The sequence below is a fragment of the Lactuca sativa genome, chromosome 8 (assembly GCF_002870075.4).
Source record: "Lactuca sativa cultivar Salinas chromosome 8, Lsat_Salinas_v11, whole genome shotgun sequence".
NCBI classification, from domain to species: domain Eukaryota; kingdom Viridiplantae; phylum Streptophyta; class Magnoliopsida; order Asterales; family Asteraceae; genus Lactuca; species Lactuca sativa.
The window spans coordinates 71,767,122-71,791,406 of NC_056630.2; the positions used below are offsets into that span (position 1 = coordinate 71,767,122).

A 24,285-nucleotide genomic window follows, 5' to 3' on the forward strand; every position below is an offset into this window, starting at 1 on the left:
TAATGATAAAATTATATGATTATTTTAATTGTTTTAAATTTGATCTAGTAAGTTTTAAAAAGTTTCATAACTTGCCCTCAAGTTTTGAAATTTAAAATTTGATTAAAAGGTTTTTAATTTTGAAATATTAAATTCTAAACCCTAGTGTTTTAAAAGTTTAAATTACAAACCTTATACTATTATAATATTAAAAGCTTAATACTTATATATATATATATATATATATATATATATATATATATATATATATATATATAAGATGGGTCAGTCTTACCGTTAGTAGGCCACATTCACAAAGTTGGTCTCGGGGGTGTTTAAGGAAGCGGCCTATAAAATGACCGCCATTAGGTATCCACTCTTACCCACCGCACTCTTGACTAGTGGATGGTCGTTCGTCGAACGGGTAAGATAGGGCAATAATTTCTCAATAATAAGTATGATGATTATTATAAAGTAACTAAATGTTTTCATAAACTCCCATTCTTAGTTACTTTAGGAAAAATGTGAAAATGATGCTATTCCATGAAATTCCACTTTGCACCTTGCCAAGTCATTAGTGGAGCGTGTGTGGTTAACCGACACACTAACTTGGACTAAAAAGGGTGGCAAAAGGGTAGCTCGATGTTTATCATAGATCAATGGAGCGTGTGTGGTTAACTGGCACATTGATTAGGTGATAAATGACATTGAGAGTACCAAGCAAATTTGCATGGTTATTCACACCTTGTTAGTGATCCTTGGTATCCCAGTCACAAACTTGAAGGGCATAATCAAGACTAAACATGCCATTGAAAGGTTCATTGAATCTCAAAGAATCTAGGAATTTCAATTCATTTAAAACCTAATATTCATTTTCGTTTTTCATGGTGGAAATTGGTAAATCGTCATTTACATACCTTCAAATATTTTGCAATTGGATTACGTCATCCCTTTTCTGAATTGTAGAATATTGTGTTGGGTCCTAGCCTTAATATTTGATTTGGGTGTTATATTAAGGATTCTTGTCTAATGTAAGCTTTGTCTTTTTTTTTTTTCAGATTTCAGGCTCGAACTCCTCCAACACCAACTCCTCGAGCCCACTTTCTCTCTTGGGAAATTGTGGGAGGGTCACATTTGATGGATCCAACTTTAACAATTGGATTCGCAACATCTGCATGGCCCAAAGGTACGAGGAGAAGTAAGAGATTCTCGACAAAGAACTCATCGAGATCAACGAAAACTACTACTACTCCCGAAGAAATCATCGATTATAGGGCTCGGGGCAAAGAGGTGACAAAGGTGTCGTGCATCATGGTAGCTACTATGACTCCTGAGCTTCAAAAGTTCTACGAGGACTATTGGCCTTATGACATGCACCAAGATTTGATGGAAATGTACCATCAAAGTGCACGCCAAGCGAGGTACGAGATAGTTGCCTCGTTAATAACAACCAAAATGAAGGATGGAGAGTCCATCACGACCCATTTGCAAAGAATTCAAGGATACGTGGATCGTTTGCTCAAGTTGAATGTCAACTTCGATGAAGAGTTGTCCATTGATATTATCCTCAACTCATTACCTCCTTGTTATGAACAGTTCAATATGAATTATCATATTAACAAGGATGAGGTGACCTTGAGCAAACTTCAAGGGTTGTTAAGAACTACTGAAACCGGATTTAAAGGCAAAGCTGTCACATCAACTCCTACTGTTGTTGCCCCAGTCTTGGCAATTGGACAAGGAAAAGGGAAGAAGAGGAAAGCTCCTTCTAAGATCCACAAGCGAAAGTCTCATGATGGTTCTTCTTCAAGTGGAACCAATGGAGGTTCTGCTGCTCCTTTGTCTAATCCAAAAGAAGTAGAGTGATTCCACTGTCATGAAAAAGGTCATTGGAAACGAAGCTGCCCGAAGTATATGCAAGACATCAAAGATGGGAAGATAAATCCCACCTTCACATGTATTTACACTATTCAATCTAATAACTCATCACATGCTAGTTCTTGGTTCCTTGACACAGGGTATGGTTTTCACATTTGTTCTGATTTACAGGGTCTAAGAAAAAGTAGGGATGTGGAGCATGGGAAGATGAACTTGATCATGGGGAAAAGGAAAGCGTCTCCTGTCACCAAGATTGGAGTTTATTCTTTAGTGCTTAGTAGTGGGTTAGGCTTAGAGTTGAATAATTGTTGCTACTCGTCAGAGATGACGAGGAATATTATTTCATTTCATGGTTTGTATAGAAAAAGGTTTTAGATTTCGTTTAATAATGAAATTGGTTCTATTAATGCTTTCTATAATGGTACTTTCTATTTTGAAGCATTGCCTTGTAATGGTATATATGAAACTATGATGGTTGTAGACAACCTAGGAAATAATGTGTTGCATATTGATTCGTCCAATGGTTTGGACAAGGCATGCTTGTGTCATTGTCATCTTGGACATTTCAACAACAAGCGCATAGCCCAACTCCAAAAGGATGAAGTGTTGGAGTCATTTGACCTAAAGTCGGATGACACGTGCGAATCTTGTCTACTTGGAAAGATGACTAAGTCACCCTTCACTGGTACTTGTGAAAGAGGTAAGGAATTATTGGATCTCATACACTCCGATGTGTGTGGGCCCTTTAGATCCACTACAAGGGATGCAAACCGCTTCTATGTGACTTTTACCGATGATTATAGCAGATATGGGTATATCTACTTAATCAAGCACAAGTCAGAAACCTTTGAAAAGTTCAAAGAGTTTTAGCAAGAAGTGGAGAATCAATTGGGCAGGAAGATAAAGATGCTCCGATCCGATCAACATGGTGAGTATCTTAGTATCGAGTTCCATGACTATCTTAAGGAATGTGGAATTTTTTCACAATTAACGCCACCTAGGACACCGCAGCTCAATGGTGTAGCTGAGAGGCGCAATCGAACCTTGTTAGACTTGGCTCATTCCATGATGAGTTGAGCTTCATTACCTATCTCATTTTGGGGGTATGCCTTAAATACTGCCGCCCATATCCTTAATGTAGTCCCAACTAAGAAGGTTGCCAAAACACCTCACGAGATGTGGACATGGAAGGTTCCCTCGTTGGCACATATCAAGGTTTGGGGTTGCGAGGATTTCATAAGACGAGAGACTCACGATAAGCTTGAACCTTGCAGTGAGCAGTGTATTTTCATCGGCTACCCACAAAAATCCTTTGGATATCTCTTCTACAGATCAAGTGACAATGTTGTCTTCGTTACGAGGAGAGGGGTTTTCTGAGAGAGAGAGAGAGAGAGAACTCATATGACAAGAGGATAGTGGGAGGAAAATTGACCTTGAAGAGCTTCAAGAATCAAGTGATGAAGGAACCTCAAACACTAGTGCTCAACCCGAGGAGGAAACTTATGTTGAACCGATTGATGAGTCCTTACCTCTTAGACGTTCAAGTAGAGTTAGTGTTCCACCTGTGTTATATGGTTTCCATATAACTGCTGAGGGTGATATGCTTATTAGTGATATTACACTAACAAATATGGATGAACCTAACAACTACAAGGAAGCCATGGCAGGCCCGGAGTCTGCAAAATAGAAAGAGGCGATGGACAGCGAGATATAATCTATGTATGACATTCAAGTTTGGAACTTGGTTGACAATGTACCAGGTCATAAGGTGGTCGGGTGCAAGTGGATCTTCAAGAAGAAGACCGTCATGGATGGGAAAGTGCACACATTCAAGGCATGACTGGTTACGAAAGGTTTCACTCAAACTCTGGGAGTTGACTATGACGAGAGCTTCTCACCAGTGGCCAAGATCAAATTTATAAGGGTAATGCTAGCCATAGCTGGGTTTCATGATTATGAAATATGGCAGATGGACGTTAAAACCGCTTTTCTTAATAGGAAGTTGGTTGAGGATGTTTACGTGAATCAGCCAGAGGGTTTTATGGATGCAAAGTACCCGAATAGAGCGTGCAAGCTTGAGAAATCCATCTATGGATTGAAACAAGCATCTCACAGATGAAATCTTTTTTTCGATGAGAAATTCAAAGAGTTTGGTTTTTCGAGAAGTGAGGATAAGTGATGCGTATATGCCAAAGCTAGTGGGAGTATATTTAGCTTCTTGGTATTGTATTTAGATGACATACTACTCATAGGAAACGATGTCCCAACCTTGCAGGAGGTTAAGTTCTGGCTTGGGAAGTGTTTCGCTATGAAGGACCTCAGTGAGGCTGCTTATATTCTAGGGATAAGGATATTGAGAAATAAGAGTAATAGACTAATAGGACTTACTCAAAGTACTTCCTTGGATAAAGTGCTAAAACATTTTAGCATGGAGAATTCCAAGAAATGGGAGTTACCGATCCAAAGCAATACCAAATTGAGTAAGACTCAAAACCCGAGTACTGATGCTGAGATAGCGGAAATGAGTCGAGTGCCATATGCTTCTTCCATTGGCTCGATCATGTATGCTATGACATATACTCCCCCTGATGTGACTTTTGTTTTGAGCATGGTCAGCCAATATCAAGGGAACCCTAGTAGAGCTTACTGGATAACTGTAAAGAACATTCTTAAGTATCTAAGAAGGAATGGGTCCTTGTACGTGGTGGAAGTGAAGACTTGAGAGTGACAGGGTATAGTGATGCTAGTTTTCAGACCGACAGAGATAACTTCCGCTCTCAGTCGGGCTGGGTATTTACCTTAAATGGAGGAGTAGTGACTTGGAAAAGTTCCAAGCAAGAGATTGTACTTGATTCAACGTGCGGATTAGAATACATAGCAGCGAGCGAAGCATCGAAGGAGGTGATATGGCTGAAGAACTTCATAAGAGACCTTGGAGTTGTACCAGCCATAAAGGAGCCTATGGAGATTTTCTGCGATAACGAATGAGCGGTTGCCTTGACCAAGGAAAAGAGGGATCATGGGTGATCCAGGCATATCGATAGAAAATACCACTTCATCAGACATCGGGTAGAAGAAGGACTCCTCGCGGTAAAGAGGGTATCGTCAGAAGAGAACCCAACAGATCTCCTCACAAAGGGCCTGAGTAGGGTTAAGCATTTACAACATGCAAGGAGCATTGATCTGAAGGACGATATTAGTTTTAGTGATTAGATACTTATTTAGAAACTTATAATAGATAAAATGTAATTGACATTTGATGATTGAATAAAGGAGTTTTATTTATGAGTAAAGTTATTATCTTGTGTCAATTGTTTACTATTGTTTCACTTTTGCATGTTTTGACTTCCAGAATAATAGGATTATTCGAATCATCCATAGTCAATCATACTTTGGTAGTAGGCTATGATGTTAGACTGTCATGAATTGGTTTGTAGATTTTCTAAGCGTTTAGACATAGAAAACGTTTGCTGCAACGTCCATGAGTGCTCTTGAACTATGATTTGAGTATTGGATTAAACCAACACTCATATGAATCACTTCATGGAATTTATCATGAGTGATTGTGAGATGATAATATTGTATAGTCTTTAAACCGAGATATATGATTTGTAGTTTACAAGTTGGTTGTGCATTGATAGTGCGTAAATGCATCAGTAACTTGATGTTGTAAAATGTATTGTTGTATACGATTTAATAAGTAAATAGTACAAGCATATAAGTCAAAGTTTATTTGTTCCTTTTATCCAAATAGGATTAAAAGCGATATCGTGGGCCCCTCGATGATTTTGTGTTGACTTATGTGCTAGGCCCGGTCAGGACTGAATTGATGTGTTCAATTAAATTCTATGTCAAACAAATCAGAAATCGGGAAACAAATTGTTGGACAATGAGTATGACTATATTCCATGTCTTTGTCAACACGATATCTTGAGAACGGAGGACTACATGATCCCTTATCTAAAGGACACGTTATTGACTAGGTCAGAGTTCGACATCGGCTTTTGAGAGCTACGATTGCTACTCGGATTTTGAAGTCATACTTGCAGCTATAGTTATTAGATTTATCCAAGTGGGAGACTGATGGATTAGGTGTCTAAGCCCATAACTATAATTGGTATGTACTTGACCCGATAGTAGCATGGTCCTTTTGGTTGCCTTCACCATAGCAACTTGACTGGATGAATAATGGAGAAAGAGGTTAATTGTGATTTATTAATATGTTATAAGAATAATATATTAATTGAGAAATCATATTATTTAATTAGTATTGATCATAAATTAATTTGGAATTAATTTGGTGATTAAAAGAAACTAATTGAATTAAGGGGACTGGTATTGCAATTATCTAATAGTTGCAAAGTTTGGCTTATGGATCCCTAAGAAGGGATGGACGAAATCTATGTGTAGCCCACATAAAATTCGTCCACAAGAGGCCTTCTGGAAGGATCTATTGGATTGTTATGACAACCGGAGAAATTCAGATCAAACAAAGTATAGCTATGTGCAATATAGAAACCACATCACAACTTTGTTGTAATAAACATTTGAAAAGTCTATGTTGAAAATTAATTTGCATGAAGAATGTCTTGGAAGTGTTTAAGTTGAACTAAGATGCCCTAAAAGAGCGAAGCCTTGCAACCGAGAACTCCCCTCCCTCAGACCGAAAACCTCGCAACTAGGGTTCTCGGCCTCATTGGACCGAAATCTTGGTGGCACTAAGAACCGAAAACCTCCTCCTCGGTATTGGGGATTTTTATTTGGGTGGAGAATCCAAGGTTTGACCTAGTGACTCGACCTCCTAACTTTACACCCTTTTACCCATCATATTCCCATGCAAAGCATACCATTGACCCCTAAATAACCATGCACCCAACTTCCCCCCTCCTCCATTTAATCTTCGGCCGAGAGTGGGTTTTCCCACTCTTACCATCTTCTTTCTACTTCAACGTCTTTCTTCTCTCTAGATCAAGTTCGAAATTCCTCCAAGTTCATCATCATCAAGCTGTTCCTAAGGATTTTGGTAAGTATTTTTGAAACCCTCTAGTGATTTAACACATTTTTGTGTAAATTTCGTCATTTTTACACACATTATCATGTGTGAAACCCTTAGAAAATCACACCTCCAAAGAAGATTACCAACTTCACTCAAGAAGATAGGCTCGAAATCTTCATCTTCTCACTTCAAACCATCCATAAAATCCACCCAATGTGAGTTCATACCCCTTGTTTTCAATATTTTTCATATTTTTAGAGGGAATACAAGTAAACCTTGCATAATAGTTCAAGTCGTTGTGCAAGCTTCATTTTCATGTTTTAAACAAAGTGTTATTTGCATAAAATGTGGTATTTACTAGTTACTTGCACATTCACATGTGGTATGTTGCTTTGAAGCACAAAACTAAAAAGAATAAGTACAAACATGGCATATGTTTCTTAAGAAAAGGTCATAACCACCAAAATTTAAAAGAATAGAATTTTCATGAACAAAATATGATTTTCTAGCAAAAATGGTTATAACCCAACTATTACACTATTTTTGTGGAATATAACTAAAACATGCTGTTTTGAATCACACATTTTGGAAACTATGCAAAAATACCTAAGAGTTTGCGTTACAAAAAGAAAACTTAGAAATCGATTATTTTATGTAAAAATAGAGTTTTGTACAAAAGCGGCCCTAACAAAATTATGACCCAACTTTGTTAGTTTGTCTAGAAAGATGTTATTTTGAACATATAAATTTAGCGGGAGTTAAATATCCCGAAAAGGGTAAAAGCAATTTTTACCAAGTCATGTTTATTTTTATTTATAGAGGCCGGTAAATATCGTTAAGAAGAAGCCAAAAACTAAATATTTATTTTATCATACTAAATGTTCATAATCTTGTGTTGGAAGTACATGATATGAATTAATATTTTAAGGCATCTAAATGCATTAACTTGTGGATATATATATATATATATATATATATATATATATATATATATATATATATATATATATATATATATATATATATATATATAAAAGGGAGTAACAAAACATTCATAATAAACTATAATTGGTATAGTTTGGGAGTCACAAACCGCACTAGCATTTCAGAAAAACTATATAATTATTCAAAAGTATAATTATTACGTTTTACAAGAAAAATGAGTCATAGTTCATGTACATATGTTGATGCTCTTGTGAGACATTCACTTCACCGTACCTACCTAGTGTACCCATTAAGTACTGCATTATAACCAGAGTCTCGTGGAGGGAGAGCGAGATAGATGTGTATAAATCTATACGGGATTGACCACCCCACACCTCAAATGTTCGCTACAGTTAGACTGACAAGTCTAGGGTGACAAATGTCTACCAATTCCGACGCCCGAAGAACGTCGTTCAGGCATATCAGTCATATTAAGTATGGTTATAATAACTCACATAGGGATTAACAAAACTACTCGTTTTATGGGATAACTTACACTTCATCAGTTTTATGAAAAGAGAAAACTACATAATATCTTTCAGTACAACATTACTTACTTTTATAGTCTTAGGGTTTTAAGACTACAGTTCAATTTAAGAAAAATATCGGATTTTCTGGAAGCATACAAAACTATTTTTACGGAAAGCAGTTAAAAATGCTTTTCATATAAAACGCTTATTAACTTACCAACTTAATTGTTGACACTTTTAAAATCACTTGTATTCTCATGAAATTAGTGAACATGTATTCAACCTATTTTTTAGAGCAGGAGTTGCTACGTCATGAACTTTTACTTTTCAGCTATTTGTTGTTAACTTTTGAACAAACAAAGTATGCAAACGATGTAAAATTGTAACCTAAATGTGTGATGTTTTGGGTTGCTATGATTCATTTATATTCAACTGTTATGATACTATAAAATGATATCATCTGCCCCCGGACATTTCCGTCGTTCCGGTTCGGGGGTGTGACAATTGCTTAAGCCCTAAGCAGAGAATTAGGGTTTCAGTCAAATACCTAATTGCTCAACTATATAAGAAACCCCTAGGGCTCCCAAAATTGGCCACTTGCTTTCCAAGAGAATACCCTAGCCGATTTTGAGCCTCCTAACCTCTCTCATATTCTTCCAATTTGCTATTTGGTGGTTGTAACTCACTAGAGGTCCAACATTTGAGGTACTAAGCTCTTGAAGGTCAAGATCTACAAACTACAAGCTAAAGGTATTCTTTTAACCCTTTTTTATGGTATGATTTCCGAAAATTGCATGCTAGTTAGGGTTCATGCTTTGGAGAATTTTCTTTGCATGTATAACTTGAGAAAAACATAGATCCGAAGCATTAGGGTTTCATGTACATCATAGGAATGTTGTAGTGCTCAAAACCCATCAAATTTGACCATGCTTGACTTTAGGTCAAAATGGAGTGATTTGAGTACTAGATTGAGGCTTAGTCCCTATTTATTATATAGTTGACCTGTAGAGCTGGCGTTTGGAGTAGTAAGTAGTTCAACTATCATCTAGACTTTGAGGTGAGTGTTCCTCACAATACTCGTGGGTCGAAGGCACCAATTACAGGCCACTAGGCTGTGTTATGTATCATGATATATAGGATGATGCTATATTATACTGATTTGTTAGATTGGTAGATCTGTTTGATTACCAGTATTTGCTGGTTATATGTTTATATGTTGCATATGTTGACATAATGTGGGTGGGTTTAGGTGGTCCTGCTTTGTGTTCTAGGCCAACAAACACAGGGGCAATCCAGTCGGAAGACTATGGGCCAAGGGCAATCCAGTCGGGCCGCTGTGGGCTAGGGGTAATCCAGTCAGGAGACTATGGATCCAACATGCATGTTTGTATATATTTTTCCGTGTGGGGAATTTTGGGGGAAATCACTAAGATTTAGCTTACAATTTGGTTTCAGGTACATCAGATGACCGGGGCAAGGCGAAGGCGTGATTGTGCACATCATCCTTAGATATTTTATTGATAGATGATTTTGGGATACTCTGATTTATGATTATGGCTTTTTGAAAATGATGTTTTGTATGACTTATGAGTTACTAAATGGTTTTGAAAATGAAATTTTTTATCATGATTTTTGGGGGATGTTACATCATCATGTACCATCTAATTTAGACTTCAAAAACTTCAAAATTGATCTCTATGATTGATTTTTACTTATGCTTTGCAATTAGCACGAACATACCAACTCTAAAGTATAATTAAACCTTATTAACAACATTTAATAGCATCTAATGAATTTATGATGATCTAATCAAATTTTAACCCAAAGGCTCTATTAAAAGCACATAAACCCATTTAACCAAATTGGAGATTTCAACATTATGATTTGACTTTGCATCATTAAACATACATTCAAAACATAAACTTGAGATAATTAAATGTTAAAAATTAAATTCCATTGGATATATGAATGAGTTTAACAAGGTATTCAAAACAACTATTAAAGCTTTAGGAACTCATTTGCAACCATGGAAATGATCTTACATAACTAAAATAGTGTTAGGAAACATATAGTTCAACACTAAATTAAAGAATTTTACCATATAATTTGAGTTTATGATATTTATCAAGCGTTATAAACTTAAACGATAAAGATATGATTGAATCAATTACCTTATTAACTCCGCGTGAAGCATTAGTTGTTGTAACATCACTGGAACTTCAAATTTGCTTTTAATCTTTTAATCCTCTCTCAAAATTTCAATGTCTTCTCTTCCACCAAGCTCTCCACGATTTGAATGAACTACAATATGGGGTTGGGGGTTCTTAGATATAAACTTTCCTTAATTTCTTTCCTCGAAAAAGTTTTCATTACTTGGCTCCAACTTTCAAAATTTTGATTTATTTCCAATATGTCATCCATTTAACATTTCTAATATAATAACCTTTTTTAATCCTAAAATGCTAATATATGAACAATTTATGTCCAAATTCTAACTAAATTGATTAAGTCAAATGTCACACCATAAACCTCAATTTTGAAAAGTCAATGCTCAATCTCCGAGCTCTCTTTAAAAAAAATCTCAATCTCTGAGCTTTAACTATAACTTTCATAAATAATTAGTTTATTAAAATTTATTAATATAAGTTAACTAAATTTTAAGTTTTCATTTACTAGATTCTTACATGACGACTATATGAATTTTCCCAACCTGGATACAGGTTTCCAGATATCTCTGACAAGCATGGATCAACCCTAACTATGCCTAAGCTATTGGTTACCTGGAAATCACGGCTAGCCTTGCTAGCGGCTTAGGCAACCGATGCCGATTAAATTTAACCTTGATTGCCAACTCAACCTAACCTTGGTTACCGACTCCACTTAGTTTGGTTGTCGACTCCTCATTTCCTCATTATGGGTTCGACTCGGCTGCCCTTCCCTTGTCAACCTTTTTAGTCTTGGCTTAGAATAAGACATCATGAACCCAACACCCACTGGTTTGGTCCATGTTTTATATAACTATTGGCTTGGCGTATGCTCTACACAATCCATTAGGTGGGTAACACTTAATGTCCTAATTTATGCAAATATTATAGTTGTTTAAAAAGTTATGATATTGTCTCTAAGGGGCTATTTGGTAGAATATGTCTTATTCATATTTGAATTAGATATATGCTCTGAAAAATCTGTCTCTAACTGAAATCATGTTGTTTTGTTAGACATCTAAATGACTGTGTTGATGATAAAATAATCATTTTACCATTCTATTTAAAATAATAATAATATATATAAAAACCATCAAATATTTTAAGAAATCCATACATACACATAATAGACAAAAACAAATTTAATACATAGATACACATACCATACACAAATGCACACATATACATATATTGTATAACTGCTTGATACATACATATATAATACATACATACATAATACATACATATATAATACATACATACACACATCGTACATAAATACATACACACACACACTTATATATACACACTAAATTTATACATCCCCAAATTGTATAAAAATACATACAAAATCATCATGTTTTTCAAGGCAAATTTTAGATTTATAGATGTTAATCGGTTCAAACGAAGCACCCATCATTTGGAAATAACAAGAATTTTTGAGATTTTTTGTAGCAATTTTGTATCCGAGCAATGAAGGAGATCAGAAGTAACAAGGGTGGAGACTGACGCTGACGAGGGCATCGTTGTCATAGCTTGGCGTCGAAGGTCCGACCTTGGTGGTGGGAGTCAATTTCAAGGAGTTGGGATCAATTTTGTACCTGAACAATGAAGAAGATTGAAGTTCGCAAGGGTGGAGACCGATGGTGTTGGAGCTTTGCGTTGGAGGTCGTGAGTTGGGAGCGATATATGAAGTCGTGTTTCGCTTGTGGGTGTCGATGGGTATTATGGCAAAATGGGAAGAGATTGTAAAATGTTCATTAAGATTTAAGATACTACCTCAAGTTTGATCAAATAAGAGGTATTTGACTGAATAAAAAACAAATTTAAAAGACTATCAAACATTATAAATCTTACAAATTCAGAGTTGTCGTAAATTAAATTTACAACTGCTTTATACAAATAGCTCTTATTTATAATCTTTTTTATGACTTTGTTATCAACATGATTACCGCTTGGCTAAGAAACCATAGGTATCAAAAATGATTTTGAGTATCAAAAGGTCACAAATGACTTTATATCCTTTTCGTCATTATATATGTGATTTGTGATCGGTTAAATATATTAATTTCGACTCAATCATTATATATACTCTTTTTTATATAAAACATTTAAAATTAAAACAATACAATCAATGAAAACAAAAATAAATATAATTAAATGGAATAGTTTAAGATTTTGTATTAAGTTAATGTTTGAAACCAATTATTATAAAGCATATATAAGATAAAACGTTACATATATATAAAATTGTATACGAATATATAATGTAGACATTAATAAATGTTGGACAGTTTTAGTATATGATAATAAATTTACATTAATATCTGTACCAAAAGCAAGGTAGAGAGAATCTAGAAATGCTCATTTCTTTTCATTTCCTCAAAAACCCCAGAAAAATTATTTATTTAGCAAAAGAAAAATCAGTGTGTGTGAGGATTGAGGAAAAAGCAGAGAATAAAAAGGAGACCGGATGTTGACAAATTTCATGTCACTGTTCTTAGAAGGTCGTTTGTTTGTGTGAAGATTTCTTATCTGGGATCTCTCTCTTTCTCTCTCTTCAAAACCCCTTCTTTCTCTCTCTAAAAAAACCTTCCTTTCTTTCAGAAGAGAGAGAGAGAGACACTGGCCCAGCAGATCGAAAATCTTCATCTTTTTCATATACCCATGAAGTGATGATCTAATTCTAACTTCCTTCAATGGTGGTTTTGTGTCTTTCTTTATTCTGATAAACAATTATTACTATTAATTATTAAATATTTATCATTATTATTATTTTTATCATTACCACCTGTCTATTTTGGCTTCAAGATTCTTTGAGTTCTTGAGGGTTGAAGAAATTGTTCAATGATTCGGTCAATCTAAAATTCTTGGAGCAGGGCGCAAATAAGGATGTGGGTCTAAGGTAAATTTCACATATAGTTTCTCAGTTGTTTTTAGATTCATGGTGGGTTTTTGGGGTTTGATTATATTCAATAAATTTAGGTTTTTTTTTTTTTTTGAATTACTTTTCTACTTTCTTGATTTGCGTTTTTGATAATTGAGATTAAACACTTGATATTACTCTGTCTTATGACGACTGATGATTATCATGCGGGATCTGTTCTTTTGTGTTTGTTTATTATTTTTCTAATTTTGATTCTCCTTTAATTTTAAGCTGCAAAAGGGGGAAAATTTTCACAATCATGGATAGGGTTCTTGAGATGCTAATTTGTGCGTCGAGTGATAGATTGTTTGAATTTAGCCATAGATTTAATCTGGGATTTCACGAATGATAATTTTATTATTAAAAAGCTTTATTCCTCGTAATTTATCTTATTATAATCATCTTGAACTGCGATCCTTAATGCCTCGGTGCTCTAATTCTTGTTTAAACCTTATGAAATACTTTGAAGATTCATTGAATGTTTGTAAAATGCAATTGAGTGCTACATTTAATTCTCCTTGATTTAAGCTAATTTCAAGCTAACTTTTGGGGAAATTTCTACTTGATTACTTCAGCAACATCAAATTTTAATTAATGCAAATATTTTGTGACCAGAAAGGTTGTAAAGTTGACTCTTTTTTCTCCAGTAACTTTACTCTTATGCCCTTGATAACATGGTGAATGAGCAATTTTCCGTAGCTTATAATATATTCTGTATCTGGAAGTATATAAAAAATGTGTTTGATATCTATAGATGAACATTAATCAAGTGAAAATTTTCTCTTTAGATCATATACTATTTTCTTTAGATCAAGTTTGCAATGAATTTGCTACATATAGTCAACTGATTTTATGAGTTAGTTTAGAGTATTAATTGCGTACCTCTTTTTAGTCATATGTTTGCATAATTGTTTGACTATAAACATTAAAAGTTAAATGAGACGTGTTGTTTTATATAATTCGTGTGAATGTATCAAATTGGGTTTTCCTTGAGATTTACGTTAGTGTCTAAGGGATTGTTTCTTTTTGACTTAATGAGCTTAATGGGTTAAGCATTTAATTTGGACAAGTATACACGATTGTTTCTTTCTGACATAATCTGAACATAATGACTTAAAGGGTGCTTGTAGCATAGTTTTCATATATCAAAAAGATTTAAAGTTGTGTTATTGAAGTGTATTAATTGTTATAAAATCTTATGTGTTAATGAATCAATAGGAATGGAACAGAAGTACACTGCAAAAGCTCTTTTGAAGGGTATTACTCCATGAGGGATGCAAATGAGGATTCCAATAGTAGTAGCTGGCCTCTTTTTTATGGGGAAAAATCTTTGAATAATGGTCATTATTACAACGGTTTCATACCAAGGACTATTTCAGATGACAAGGATGCATTAAAGCAGAAAATGCTTGAACATGAAGCCATCTTCAAGAACCAGGTACTAATACTATCTCTAATCCCTAAAAAGTTGCTTTTTAAAGTGTCAAATATGTCATTTTACACTTTGTAATTGACAAAAATTATCTTGGTTGGGTATTAAAGTTCTCTGTATTTGGATGACATTATAAAAGTCATTTGTTGTAATAAACAAATCAATGGAAGGGTGTTGCTATGTCTTGCATTTAACCCTTTTAGATATATAAAGATTTTTCAAAACAAAAAGATTTTCAAAGATAAGAAACCAACCAATAATTTATCTGATTTTGTTGTGGAGAATCAGGTTCACGAACTTCATCGCCTTTACATAAGACAAAGAGACATGATGGAAGAAATCAAAAGAAAGGAAATAAATAAACACCGAGTTTCTATCGATGCATCATCATCTTCAAGTTTCCTACCTTCTCAAAAGCCTTATGAAGACACTCACATTCACAAATGGCAAATGCCTACCTTCCCTTCTGCTACTAGACCTTCCATTTTTGGAGCCGAAATAAGCAATTCACCATTAAGTTGTTCAAAAGGAAACAATAACAACAACAATAACAATAATAATAGTTCAAAAGATTGTGAGATTGTGGAGTGTAGACCTTCAAAAGTTAGAAAAAAGTTATTCGATCTTGAACTCCCACCCGATGAGAACATGGATCATGAAGAACATGAGGGAATGCAATGTAAGCAGGTGTCAGAAGAATCGAGTTTTAGAGGGTCTAATGGGTTAGCTGATCTTAATGAACCGGTTCATGTTGATGAACCCATGGTTCATGGGTCTGGATCTGTTGGTGGGTTTGGACCCTCGGCTAAACCACACGTGGGTCAGGGTCAGTTTCTTGACCAGAGACATGAGTTTAGTGGAAGACCTGGTGGAGTGTTTAATCCTCTGTTGATTGAAGGAAAGGGAAATGGAAGTGGAAGGGATTGGTTGTCTAATACCCGTGAAACAGGTAAAAAAAAAATTCTCTTTTTGTATTTTTAATTTTTTTTAATTGATGGTTGTGAAATTTCCTTTAATTTTCTTTTATGTGTTGACTCTTTTAACAGGGAATAGTAGAGGCAATATGAACTTGGCTCCAGCAACATACTCTGAAATTTCTACAAGATTTCAAGATCATGCTCGATTAAACCAAACCCATTTGCCATTTCCTACATCGCGCACATCTACTTCATACCCACATCCAAATTCATCAAATTTTGCAACGTCTTGGGAAAAACAGAATGGTAGTTTGACTCATAAGTTGACTTCATTTCAGAAACAACCATCTTTTCTCTCACCATCATCTCCACAAAGCCATCACATGGTTCTTGGAGACAAGTGGCAGAGTAACGGATCTTATACCCCAAATGGATTCTATCGTGGATCATCATCCGGGTCAAAAGACCCATGTGCCCGTTTTCCTTCTGGTGTTCTTGATCATCGAAACTACAATAATCTTGATGATAAGTCACAAAAGATCTTCAATGGTTCAAACTTTATAGATTTGGACACCACAAAAGGTATGGATTTGAATACAGTTGAAAACGTGTGTAATGATGACAATAGTAGTTCAAGAAAATGCAATCAAACTGTGCTTCCATGGCTTCAACCCAAACCAGATATCTGTAAAAATGATTCGCCTTCAGTTAATAATGGAAAGATTCCTCCGGTTTTTGGGAATTCTTGCGTTTCAGAAAATGGGAAAATAAAGAAGGAAATGGAACAAGAACAACACAGAGGATTTGACATTAATGTAGCTTGGGATGATGATCCTGAAAACAATGATATCGAAAAAGAAATCAATACAGAAAATGAGAAAATCAAGAATCATTTCGATTTGAATTCGTGTGTGACAGAGGATGAAGAAATTACAGTACCAGTATCTGTAAAAAGCTTGAAGAAGATAACAATGGAGATTGATTTAGAAGCTCCAGCTGTTCCAGAGATTGAGGAAGAAGAAGAAGAAGAAACCATTGATGAGGTCAAGAAACTTGATGAAGAGCTCGCCAAGGTGGCAGCCGAAGCAATGGTTGCAATATTCGGTCAACCAAAGTCAACGTCTGATGTGGCGGTTGGTTCTGAATCTGATGACGAGGACAAGGACCATCTCCTATGGTTTGCAGATGTAATCGGAAACGTGGGTCCCGTGTCTAACGCGCTCGATGAATACGAAGAGTTGACTTTGAAATTAGAGGAGACTAAAGAACAAGATTACATGCCAAAACCTCTGGCTCCTGATTTTCAGGAGCCAGATGAAGCGGGCCCGTCAGCGGGTCCGCTTCGACCGCGAAGAGGTCAAGCGAGGCGAGGTAGGCCCCGGAGAGATTTCCAAAGGGATATCCTTCCGGGCCTCGTGTCTCTTTCGAGACACGAGGTAACCGAAGATCTACAGATCTTCGGAGGGCTAATGAAAGCTACAGGGTATTCATGGAATGTGGGGCTTACAAGGAGGAACGGAACAAGGGGAAGGCGGAAGGCAGTGGTGGTGGCAGCGGACCCACCACCTGCCACCACCCCACCACCACCACCGCCGCCTCCTCCACCGCCATTGTCGGAGCAGCTTGGAAACTTAGAGGTGGTGGGATTGGAGGAGAGAAGCTTAACAGGGTGGGGGAAGACGACTAGACGTCCTCGGAGACAACGGTGTGCTGCGGGTAATTCAGTGGTGGTGCCTTTAACGTAATTTTTGTGAAATTTTTATAATATTTACTACATGAACTCTGAATTTTACAGAGGGAGGTAAAAAACCAATTTAGGGAAGCTGATTTATGGCTTGTTGAGAGTGAAATTGTTCTTTGGGATTGTCATTGTACATGTTTGTTTGTCATATCCCAAAATCTTGGTTCGGTTTTAACCCGACCCGACCCGTATTTGTCTGTGTATCCTTTTGCTAACTTGGTATTTTCATCAGAGATAGTCTTGATCACCGTTGAATCACCAACAATCATACTATATTAATCTGGTTAAGTTATATATATATGGATGTTTTCTTTTTTCGAGTTAATACAGAAAAATAAAACGACAAAATAGAAAAAGTTAGATGTTAACTCCCAACTCTATATATATTTTTTGTATAGATTTCTCGTAGTGGGTTATTATTTGGTCAACTATACTTTTTAGGCATTTATCAAGACAATAGTGAGTGGGTGTATGATGTATATGTAGGAATTAAGATTGAAGAAATAAACTAGTAAAGTATGAATGATTGTACGGACATATGGTTTGTAGTTGGATAGTTTGGCAGTTGCTTTGTGTACTTTGATAGTGAAATGTGAATGTAATGGGCTATTTTGGTAGGGATGGATGATTTACTATTGTTAGTGATGGTTGGTACTTTGGAATTTATGTTTTTTTTTTCTATCTTTATGGTATATTACAAGAATAAAAGACCGAGTTGAATCGGTGAGTGGGGTGAGTTGAATAAGTTAAGTGTGTAGACTGTAGAGATTAAGAAGGGAGATTGGAAAGTTTGTTTAAAATGACAAAGGGTACACGCCATGGTATAAAGCATCTCCAATAGTGGATTTTTGTAAAGTTTTTTTTTTTCATATATATTTATTTAGTTAGTCTTTAAAAAGCTTATTAATGAAAGATTTTTTTAGTTCCAACCATAAAGAGCAACCAAATCAATCTTGTAAATCACTTTCAAAGTCACTTTCCTAATGCCTTTCGCCATTTCACCATTTGCAAGTCAACAACTCAACATGTAACGACAAATCTCAAAACTAAATGGTCTATTTATACAATTAAAAATTACTATTATTTAATTATATTGTTATATTTAATTGTCAATTTTTTATTTCACTAATTTATCCTTATATAAATGTTTTATAATTTATTTATGAAAAAGAATATAAACATATGTATATATTGAAAATAATTTGATTTCTATTTATTTATACGTGTTTGACTACATCTATATTATAAAACAAATTATAGAAATACAGTAACATAAATTCCACATTGTAAAAGATAGACAGAAATTTTCAGCACGGATATAAACGTAAAAACATTCTATTTCGACCATTATATCAAAATGTTAAAATATAAAAATAAAATTATATTGTTGTTGGTTTGATAACATATTAATTTGTTTTTTCCTAAAGCTTTCTTTGGTTCTAAAATACATAAATATTTATTATTAGAATATTATAGGATTTAATAATATGTAGTAACTAAGTTAAAAATTCGTTCTAAAATTTAATTGAATAGATATTTATTATATATAATTAATTTTTTTATTGAAAAGTATAAAGTAATTGTTAATATGTAAGTAGAAACAACTTTTATAGATGTATTCACATTGGTTTTGCATTGGTTTCGCATTGGTTTTATATATGTGTTAATATACTTAGTAACTAAGTTAAAAATTCATTCTAAAATTTAATTGAATAGATATTTATTATATATAATTAATTTTTTTTATTGAAAAGTATAAAGTGATTGTTAATATGTAAGTAGAGACAACTTTTATATATGTGTTCGCATTGGTTTTGTATTTGTGTAGGGCAATTGCGAAAGTTGATTCAAACAGCATGTGAGGACAAAGCCTCAACCCGCTTGTTCACAGGGGAATTGCCCTGGCTGTTCCGCCAACCCAAAAATGTCACTCCAACCTCCCTAACGGAGGCGTTTTTCCACCTCTCTCTCTCTCTCTCTCTCTCTCTCTCTCCATATGCTTAAGAACTTGTATACTATGTTGTTTTATATGTTTTTAATCGAGTGGGTTATGAAAGATGTTCTTTTCATATGTTGTGGATTGGAAAAGATGGATGAAATAGAATAGAGAAAGTTGATGTATAGGTAATGTGGAGCTGATGTGACAGTGAGTTGGGAAGGAACCACTTTTACCTCCCTAATAAGTTTTGACTTTACATTGATTTTGGGATACTTGCAAATTGCAATGGCTATTGTTATACAATTGAAAAAGTTATGACATTGCGCTCCTATTATGGAAGGTATGAATATATATAGTCCAACTCCAACATTTCCATTATGTTACAAAAACAAGAAGGTATGGTGATTACATGTTGTTACCATAGTTGTAGTTGCATGAGTGCATCTGCAATGATAATCAACTCGTTTGAATGGCCTTCTTCCTTTACTCTCTTCTTTAACTTTAGTCCAACCTACTTGTATGAATCCTAAGCCCAATTGATTGATATTTAAGCACTTCTAAGTTAGCACATTTCTTCTTTGATCTTCCATAGCCCAAAATCATCACTTATCCATTACATCATTGGCCCAACTTAATTCCATCCTCATTTTGCAAGCAAAGCCTAAATGCACCTTTTTTTTTTAATTCCACAAGCATACTGCAATCTTCATGTTTCAAGATCCCGCACTCCCACAATTGCTCCGCATTGAATAGTCTTTGATAAATTTGCAATTAAACTAAAAAGACTTAAAAGTATTCGATAAAGATATTAAATAACAAAAAGAGAAAATATGCATGAATATTAACTAAAATGAGATGAAATATGATAAAACAAACTAGCAAAATAAGTAAATAAAAATGAAACTATCAACTAGTGTCAGGGTTAGATGTGCACTAGAGTCATTGACCGTTGTGATGACTAGACATGCACTAGAGCTATTAGTCATTGTTAGGACTATATGTACACTTTATTCATTAGTCAATGTTTGTTCAAGTGGATCGACACTAGAGTCTAGAGCCTTTTTGTATGTGTTAGGATCACTACTAGTCAAACATGCTCAACATAGAAAAACAATGAGGTTCCATTTTCTAAAACTAATTGGTGATAGAAGGGATTACTCATTGCCTTATATGTTAGCATCTAGTTTCTCTTTTTACCAATCTGGAATTGGGTTTACACCCCAACAATCCTCCCCTCAAACTTAAGTTTCGCTCTTGGCCTCCCCTTCAATGACTGTTCATCTCATCCAATCCTTTTTCATACCGTCGATACTCTTGGTACACGCTCTCCTGACTTGGGCTATCAGGAAGACTTCGATACAAGGCTTCAAGATCAACTTCATTGGACTGAAAATTACTAAGGATTGTGCAATCTGCATCGACCACATCATCCGGGCTATGACCGTAGCTTTGATACTATTTGTTAGGATCACTACTAGCCCAAACATGCTTAACACAAAAGAACAATGAGGTTTCATTTTCTAAAACCAATTGGGAATAGAAGGGATTACCCATTTCCTTATATGTTAGCATCTAGTTTCTCTTTTTACCAATGTGGTATTCGGTTTGCACCCCAAAATTATGCTTTGTATTTGTATTGTGGTATGCGTTGTTTTGGGGAACCCACTAAGGTTTGTGCTTACAATTATGTATTGAATATGAAGGAAGGGCCTAACTTGACTATGTTATACACACATTGTTGTTGATTTATGAATTAGACTTTCGTTGATTCTCTGATACTACTTTGTTTTTGGAAACTATGTTCTAAAATGATTAAACACAAGGGATTTTATATTACCTTTGTAAAGTGCATTTTATAATGTTGGAAAAATGAGTTTTTAAATTACTTTTGGGAATGAATTTTGACAGTATATTCTATTCGAAAATGAAAATTTTTGTTTGAAAAATAGGACGTTACTATATATATATATATATATATATATATGAAACGACCCGAAAATACGACCCAAAAATTTTGTTTTTAATATAATCCAAACGGCAAACAGAGCATCATATAATAAAACCATACGTGATGTATTCCAAAACATGATAAAATACTGTGCGGAAAAACTGTATCATACTACATCAGATCAAACATCTAAATCAATCCCAGGCTAAAGCTGTGGCGGTGGTGTGTGCGATGCCATCATCCCGAGCTCTTCCCTTTGCTTGCGGAAGTACCTGAAACCAAAACTGAAACCGTAAGCACGAAGCTTAGTGAGCTCCCCCAAATTACCTCATACCATACAAATACATAACAAGCACGTACGGGGCCTTGCCCCCTCCATCGGACCGAAGTCCGAAGCTGACTGACCGGGACCTTGTCCCCTACATCGGACCAGAGTCCGAAGCTGACATCGGACCGAAGTCCGAAGCTGACTGGGACCTTGTCCCCTACATCGAACCGAAGTCCGAAGCTGACATCGGACCGGAGCCGAAGCTAACCGGGACCTTGTCCCCTACATCGAACCGAAGTCCGAAGCTGACATCGGACCGAAGTCCGAAGCTGACTGGGACCTTGTCCCCTACATCGAACCGAAGTCCGAAGCTGACATCGGACCGGAGCCCGAAGCTGACTGATCATAGCATAACGTATCACTGACATGAACACACATAATCTTGTCTGAGCCACGAAGGCATCAAACATGCTAACTACTGCATCGGATAACATCCGGATACTACTGCTAGCTAAACGGGCCGGCATTGTGGCCTTAGACCCGTTCCTACTGAAAGGGAACTCACCTCGTAAACTGGCGGCTGAGTGTGTGTGTGTCTGAAAGCTACTGGCTGCTGCCTCTGAATCTCCTCGGCTACAAGTCCATGAACACACTCAATCAAATACTAAACACAGCACTTGGGGTAAAATGACTCTTTTACCCTTGGTCAAAGTCAACTTGCTGATGGGACTGACTCGCCGAGTTGGGCCACCCAACTCGCCGAGTCCTATTCTCACTTCTCAGCTCTACATGCTGCTACTCGTCGAGTGTGGCATCGACTCGACGAGTACCCTCTTGATCCAAGAACTCAGATGATCTTCATCCGACTCGCCGAGTCAGATGAACAGACTCGACGAGTTGTTCTTAATCCTCAAGGAGATTGCCTTGGACTCGCCGAGTTGTATGAACAACTCGCCGAGTCCCTCCATTACTGAGTCTACTCTTAACTCGCTGAGTCCACTCCCTAACTCACCTCGTCCACTCGACACTGAAGAAACTAGAGAATTCGGGACTCGCGACCTGACTCGTCGAGTCGTTCTTCCGACTCGTCGAGTCGCCGCCATGCAACATATTTTTACTCGATTTCTCTTGAATCCAACACATGCAAATGATAGATCTAGGTCCATTAAGCTGTTTTACCACGTAAAGTTTCCAACTTTACGTGTACAACCACATGAATGAGGGAAATAAGACTAAAATATGCACAATAAGGGTAGATCCAAGGCTAATAAGCAATGTAACCCCAAAAAGACAGTGGATCTGGACTCTTCCACACCCCAACACTCAGATCCAAAGGTAATTCGGCTTAATAACACAATCAAGCAAGCATAAGGCTTGGAACAAGCATCAAATAGCTCTTAGAAGAGCCCTAATGGAAGATTAAAGCATATAACAAGAAGGGAACTCCGAAAATACCTCAATAACTCAGATTTGCCCTTGGATCTTTGCACTACAACTCGATTCCTTGCTTCTTTCTTCTTCTCCTTCTTCACACCTTCACAAAATGGCACCAAATCACTTATAGGCTTTCAAGGAAGGATTAGGGTTTTCTCACTGTGTTTTCAGGGTGAGGGAGGCGAGAATGGGGCTATAAGATGATTTAAATAGTGGGCAACCCGGGGATTTAGGGTTTCATCCAGACGGATGGACTCGCCGAGTCTAGGATATGGACTCGCCGAGTCCCCGGCTCACGCGTGCTCTCAGCCGCGACCCCACTCGGCGAGTCAGGCTATGAACTCGCCGAGTTCCTCTTGCAAAACTCACAACAATTACTAATAAATTAACATACCGGGAACGGGTCGTTACAATTCTCCCCCACTTGACTCAGACTTCGTCCTCGAAGTCTGCTACGGCTGGATCTGCAAATAACTCTGGGTAGTGCTCTCTCATCTCCTCCTCAGCCTCCCACGTCCACTCAGACCCCTTCCGGTGCTGCCACTGCACCTTTACTAACTGAATTTCCTTGTTCCTCAAGGTCTTGGTCTTCCGGTCCAAAACCGCGACCGGTCTCTCAATATAATTCAGGCTACTATCAACCTGAATATCCTCGAGGGGAACGACCGCTGATTCATCCACCAAACACTTCCTCAACTGAGACACATGGAAGGTGTTGTGGATCTGACTAAGCTCTTCAGGAAGATCTAATCGATAAGCAACCCGACCCACCCGGGCCAAAACCCTGAAAGGACCAATAAATCTGGGGCCCAATTTGCCCCTCTTCCGGAACCTGATGACACCTTTCCAAGGTGAGACTTTCAGAAGAACCATGTCTCCCACCTGGAAACTCCAAGTCTGAACGCCTCCTGTCGGCGTAGCTCTTCTGCCGACTCTGCGCAGTCTGCAGTCTACTACGGACCTGCTGGATCAGTTCCGTCGTCTTGAGCACCACTTCGGTGCTCCCCATGACCCGCTGACCGACCTCGCCCCAACAAATCGGGGTCCTGCACTTCCTGCCATATAACATCTCAAAAGGAGGTCGATCAATGCTCGCATGATAGCTGTTGTTATACGAGAATTCCGCTAAGGGAAGATACGTATCCCAACAGCCCCCAAAATCCAGAACA

General features: G+C 36.5%; 2 protein-coding genes across 3 annotated transcripts; both read left to right on the forward strand.

Moving 5' to 3' along the window:
* Positions 1-1,371: 1,371 nt before the first annotated feature.
* LOC111913088 (uncharacterized) lies at positions 1,372-1,845 on the forward strand. Its single transcript, XM_023908817.1, has one exon. The coding sequence runs from the start codon at positions 1,372-1,374 to the stop codon at positions 1,843-1,845; it is 474 nt and encodes a 157-aa protein (XP_023764585.1).
* Positions 1,846-12,868: 11,023 nt separating this feature from the next.
* Positions 12,869-17,774, forward strand: LOC111913097 (uncharacterized). 2 transcript variants are annotated; one of them, XM_052767106.1, is made up of 4 exons: positions 12,869-13,416; positions 14,656-14,875; positions 15,152-15,818; positions 15,916-17,774. In XM_052767106.1, the coding sequence occupies exons 2-4, from the start codon at positions 14,705-14,707 to the stop codon at positions 17,529-17,531; spliced, it is 2,454 nt and encodes an 817-aa protein (XP_052623066.1). In that variant the 5' UTR covers positions 12,869-13,416; positions 14,656-14,704; the 3' UTR covers positions 17,532-17,774. The 2 variants fall into 2 exon arrangements, with proteins under 2 accessions (XP_052623066.1, XP_052623067.1); XM_052767107.1 differs by having other exon boundaries at positions 15,158-15,818.
* Positions 17,775-24,285: the final 6,511 nt, after the last annotated feature.

What these genes read in the sequence shown, in the direction of transcription:
- LOC111913088 (XM_023908817.1), top strand. Translation starts at nt 1,372, where the DNA reads ATGTACCATCAAAGTGCACGCCAAGCGAGGTACGAGATAGTTGCCTCG.
- LOC111913097 (XM_052767106.1), top strand. Translation starts at nt 14,705, where the DNA reads ATGAGGGATGCAAATGAGGATTCCAATAGTAGTAGCTGGCCTCTTTTT. An exon ending in AAGCCATCTTCAAGAACCAG is followed by an intron (nt 14,876 to 15,151) that starts GTACTAATACTA and finishes TTTGTTGTGGAG; the next exon opens with AATCAGGTTCACGAACTTCA. An exon ending in GTCTAATACCCGTGAAACAG is followed by an intron (nt 15,819 to 15,915) that starts GTAAAAAAAAAA and finishes CTCTTTTAACAG; the next exon opens with GGAATAGTAGAGGCAATATG.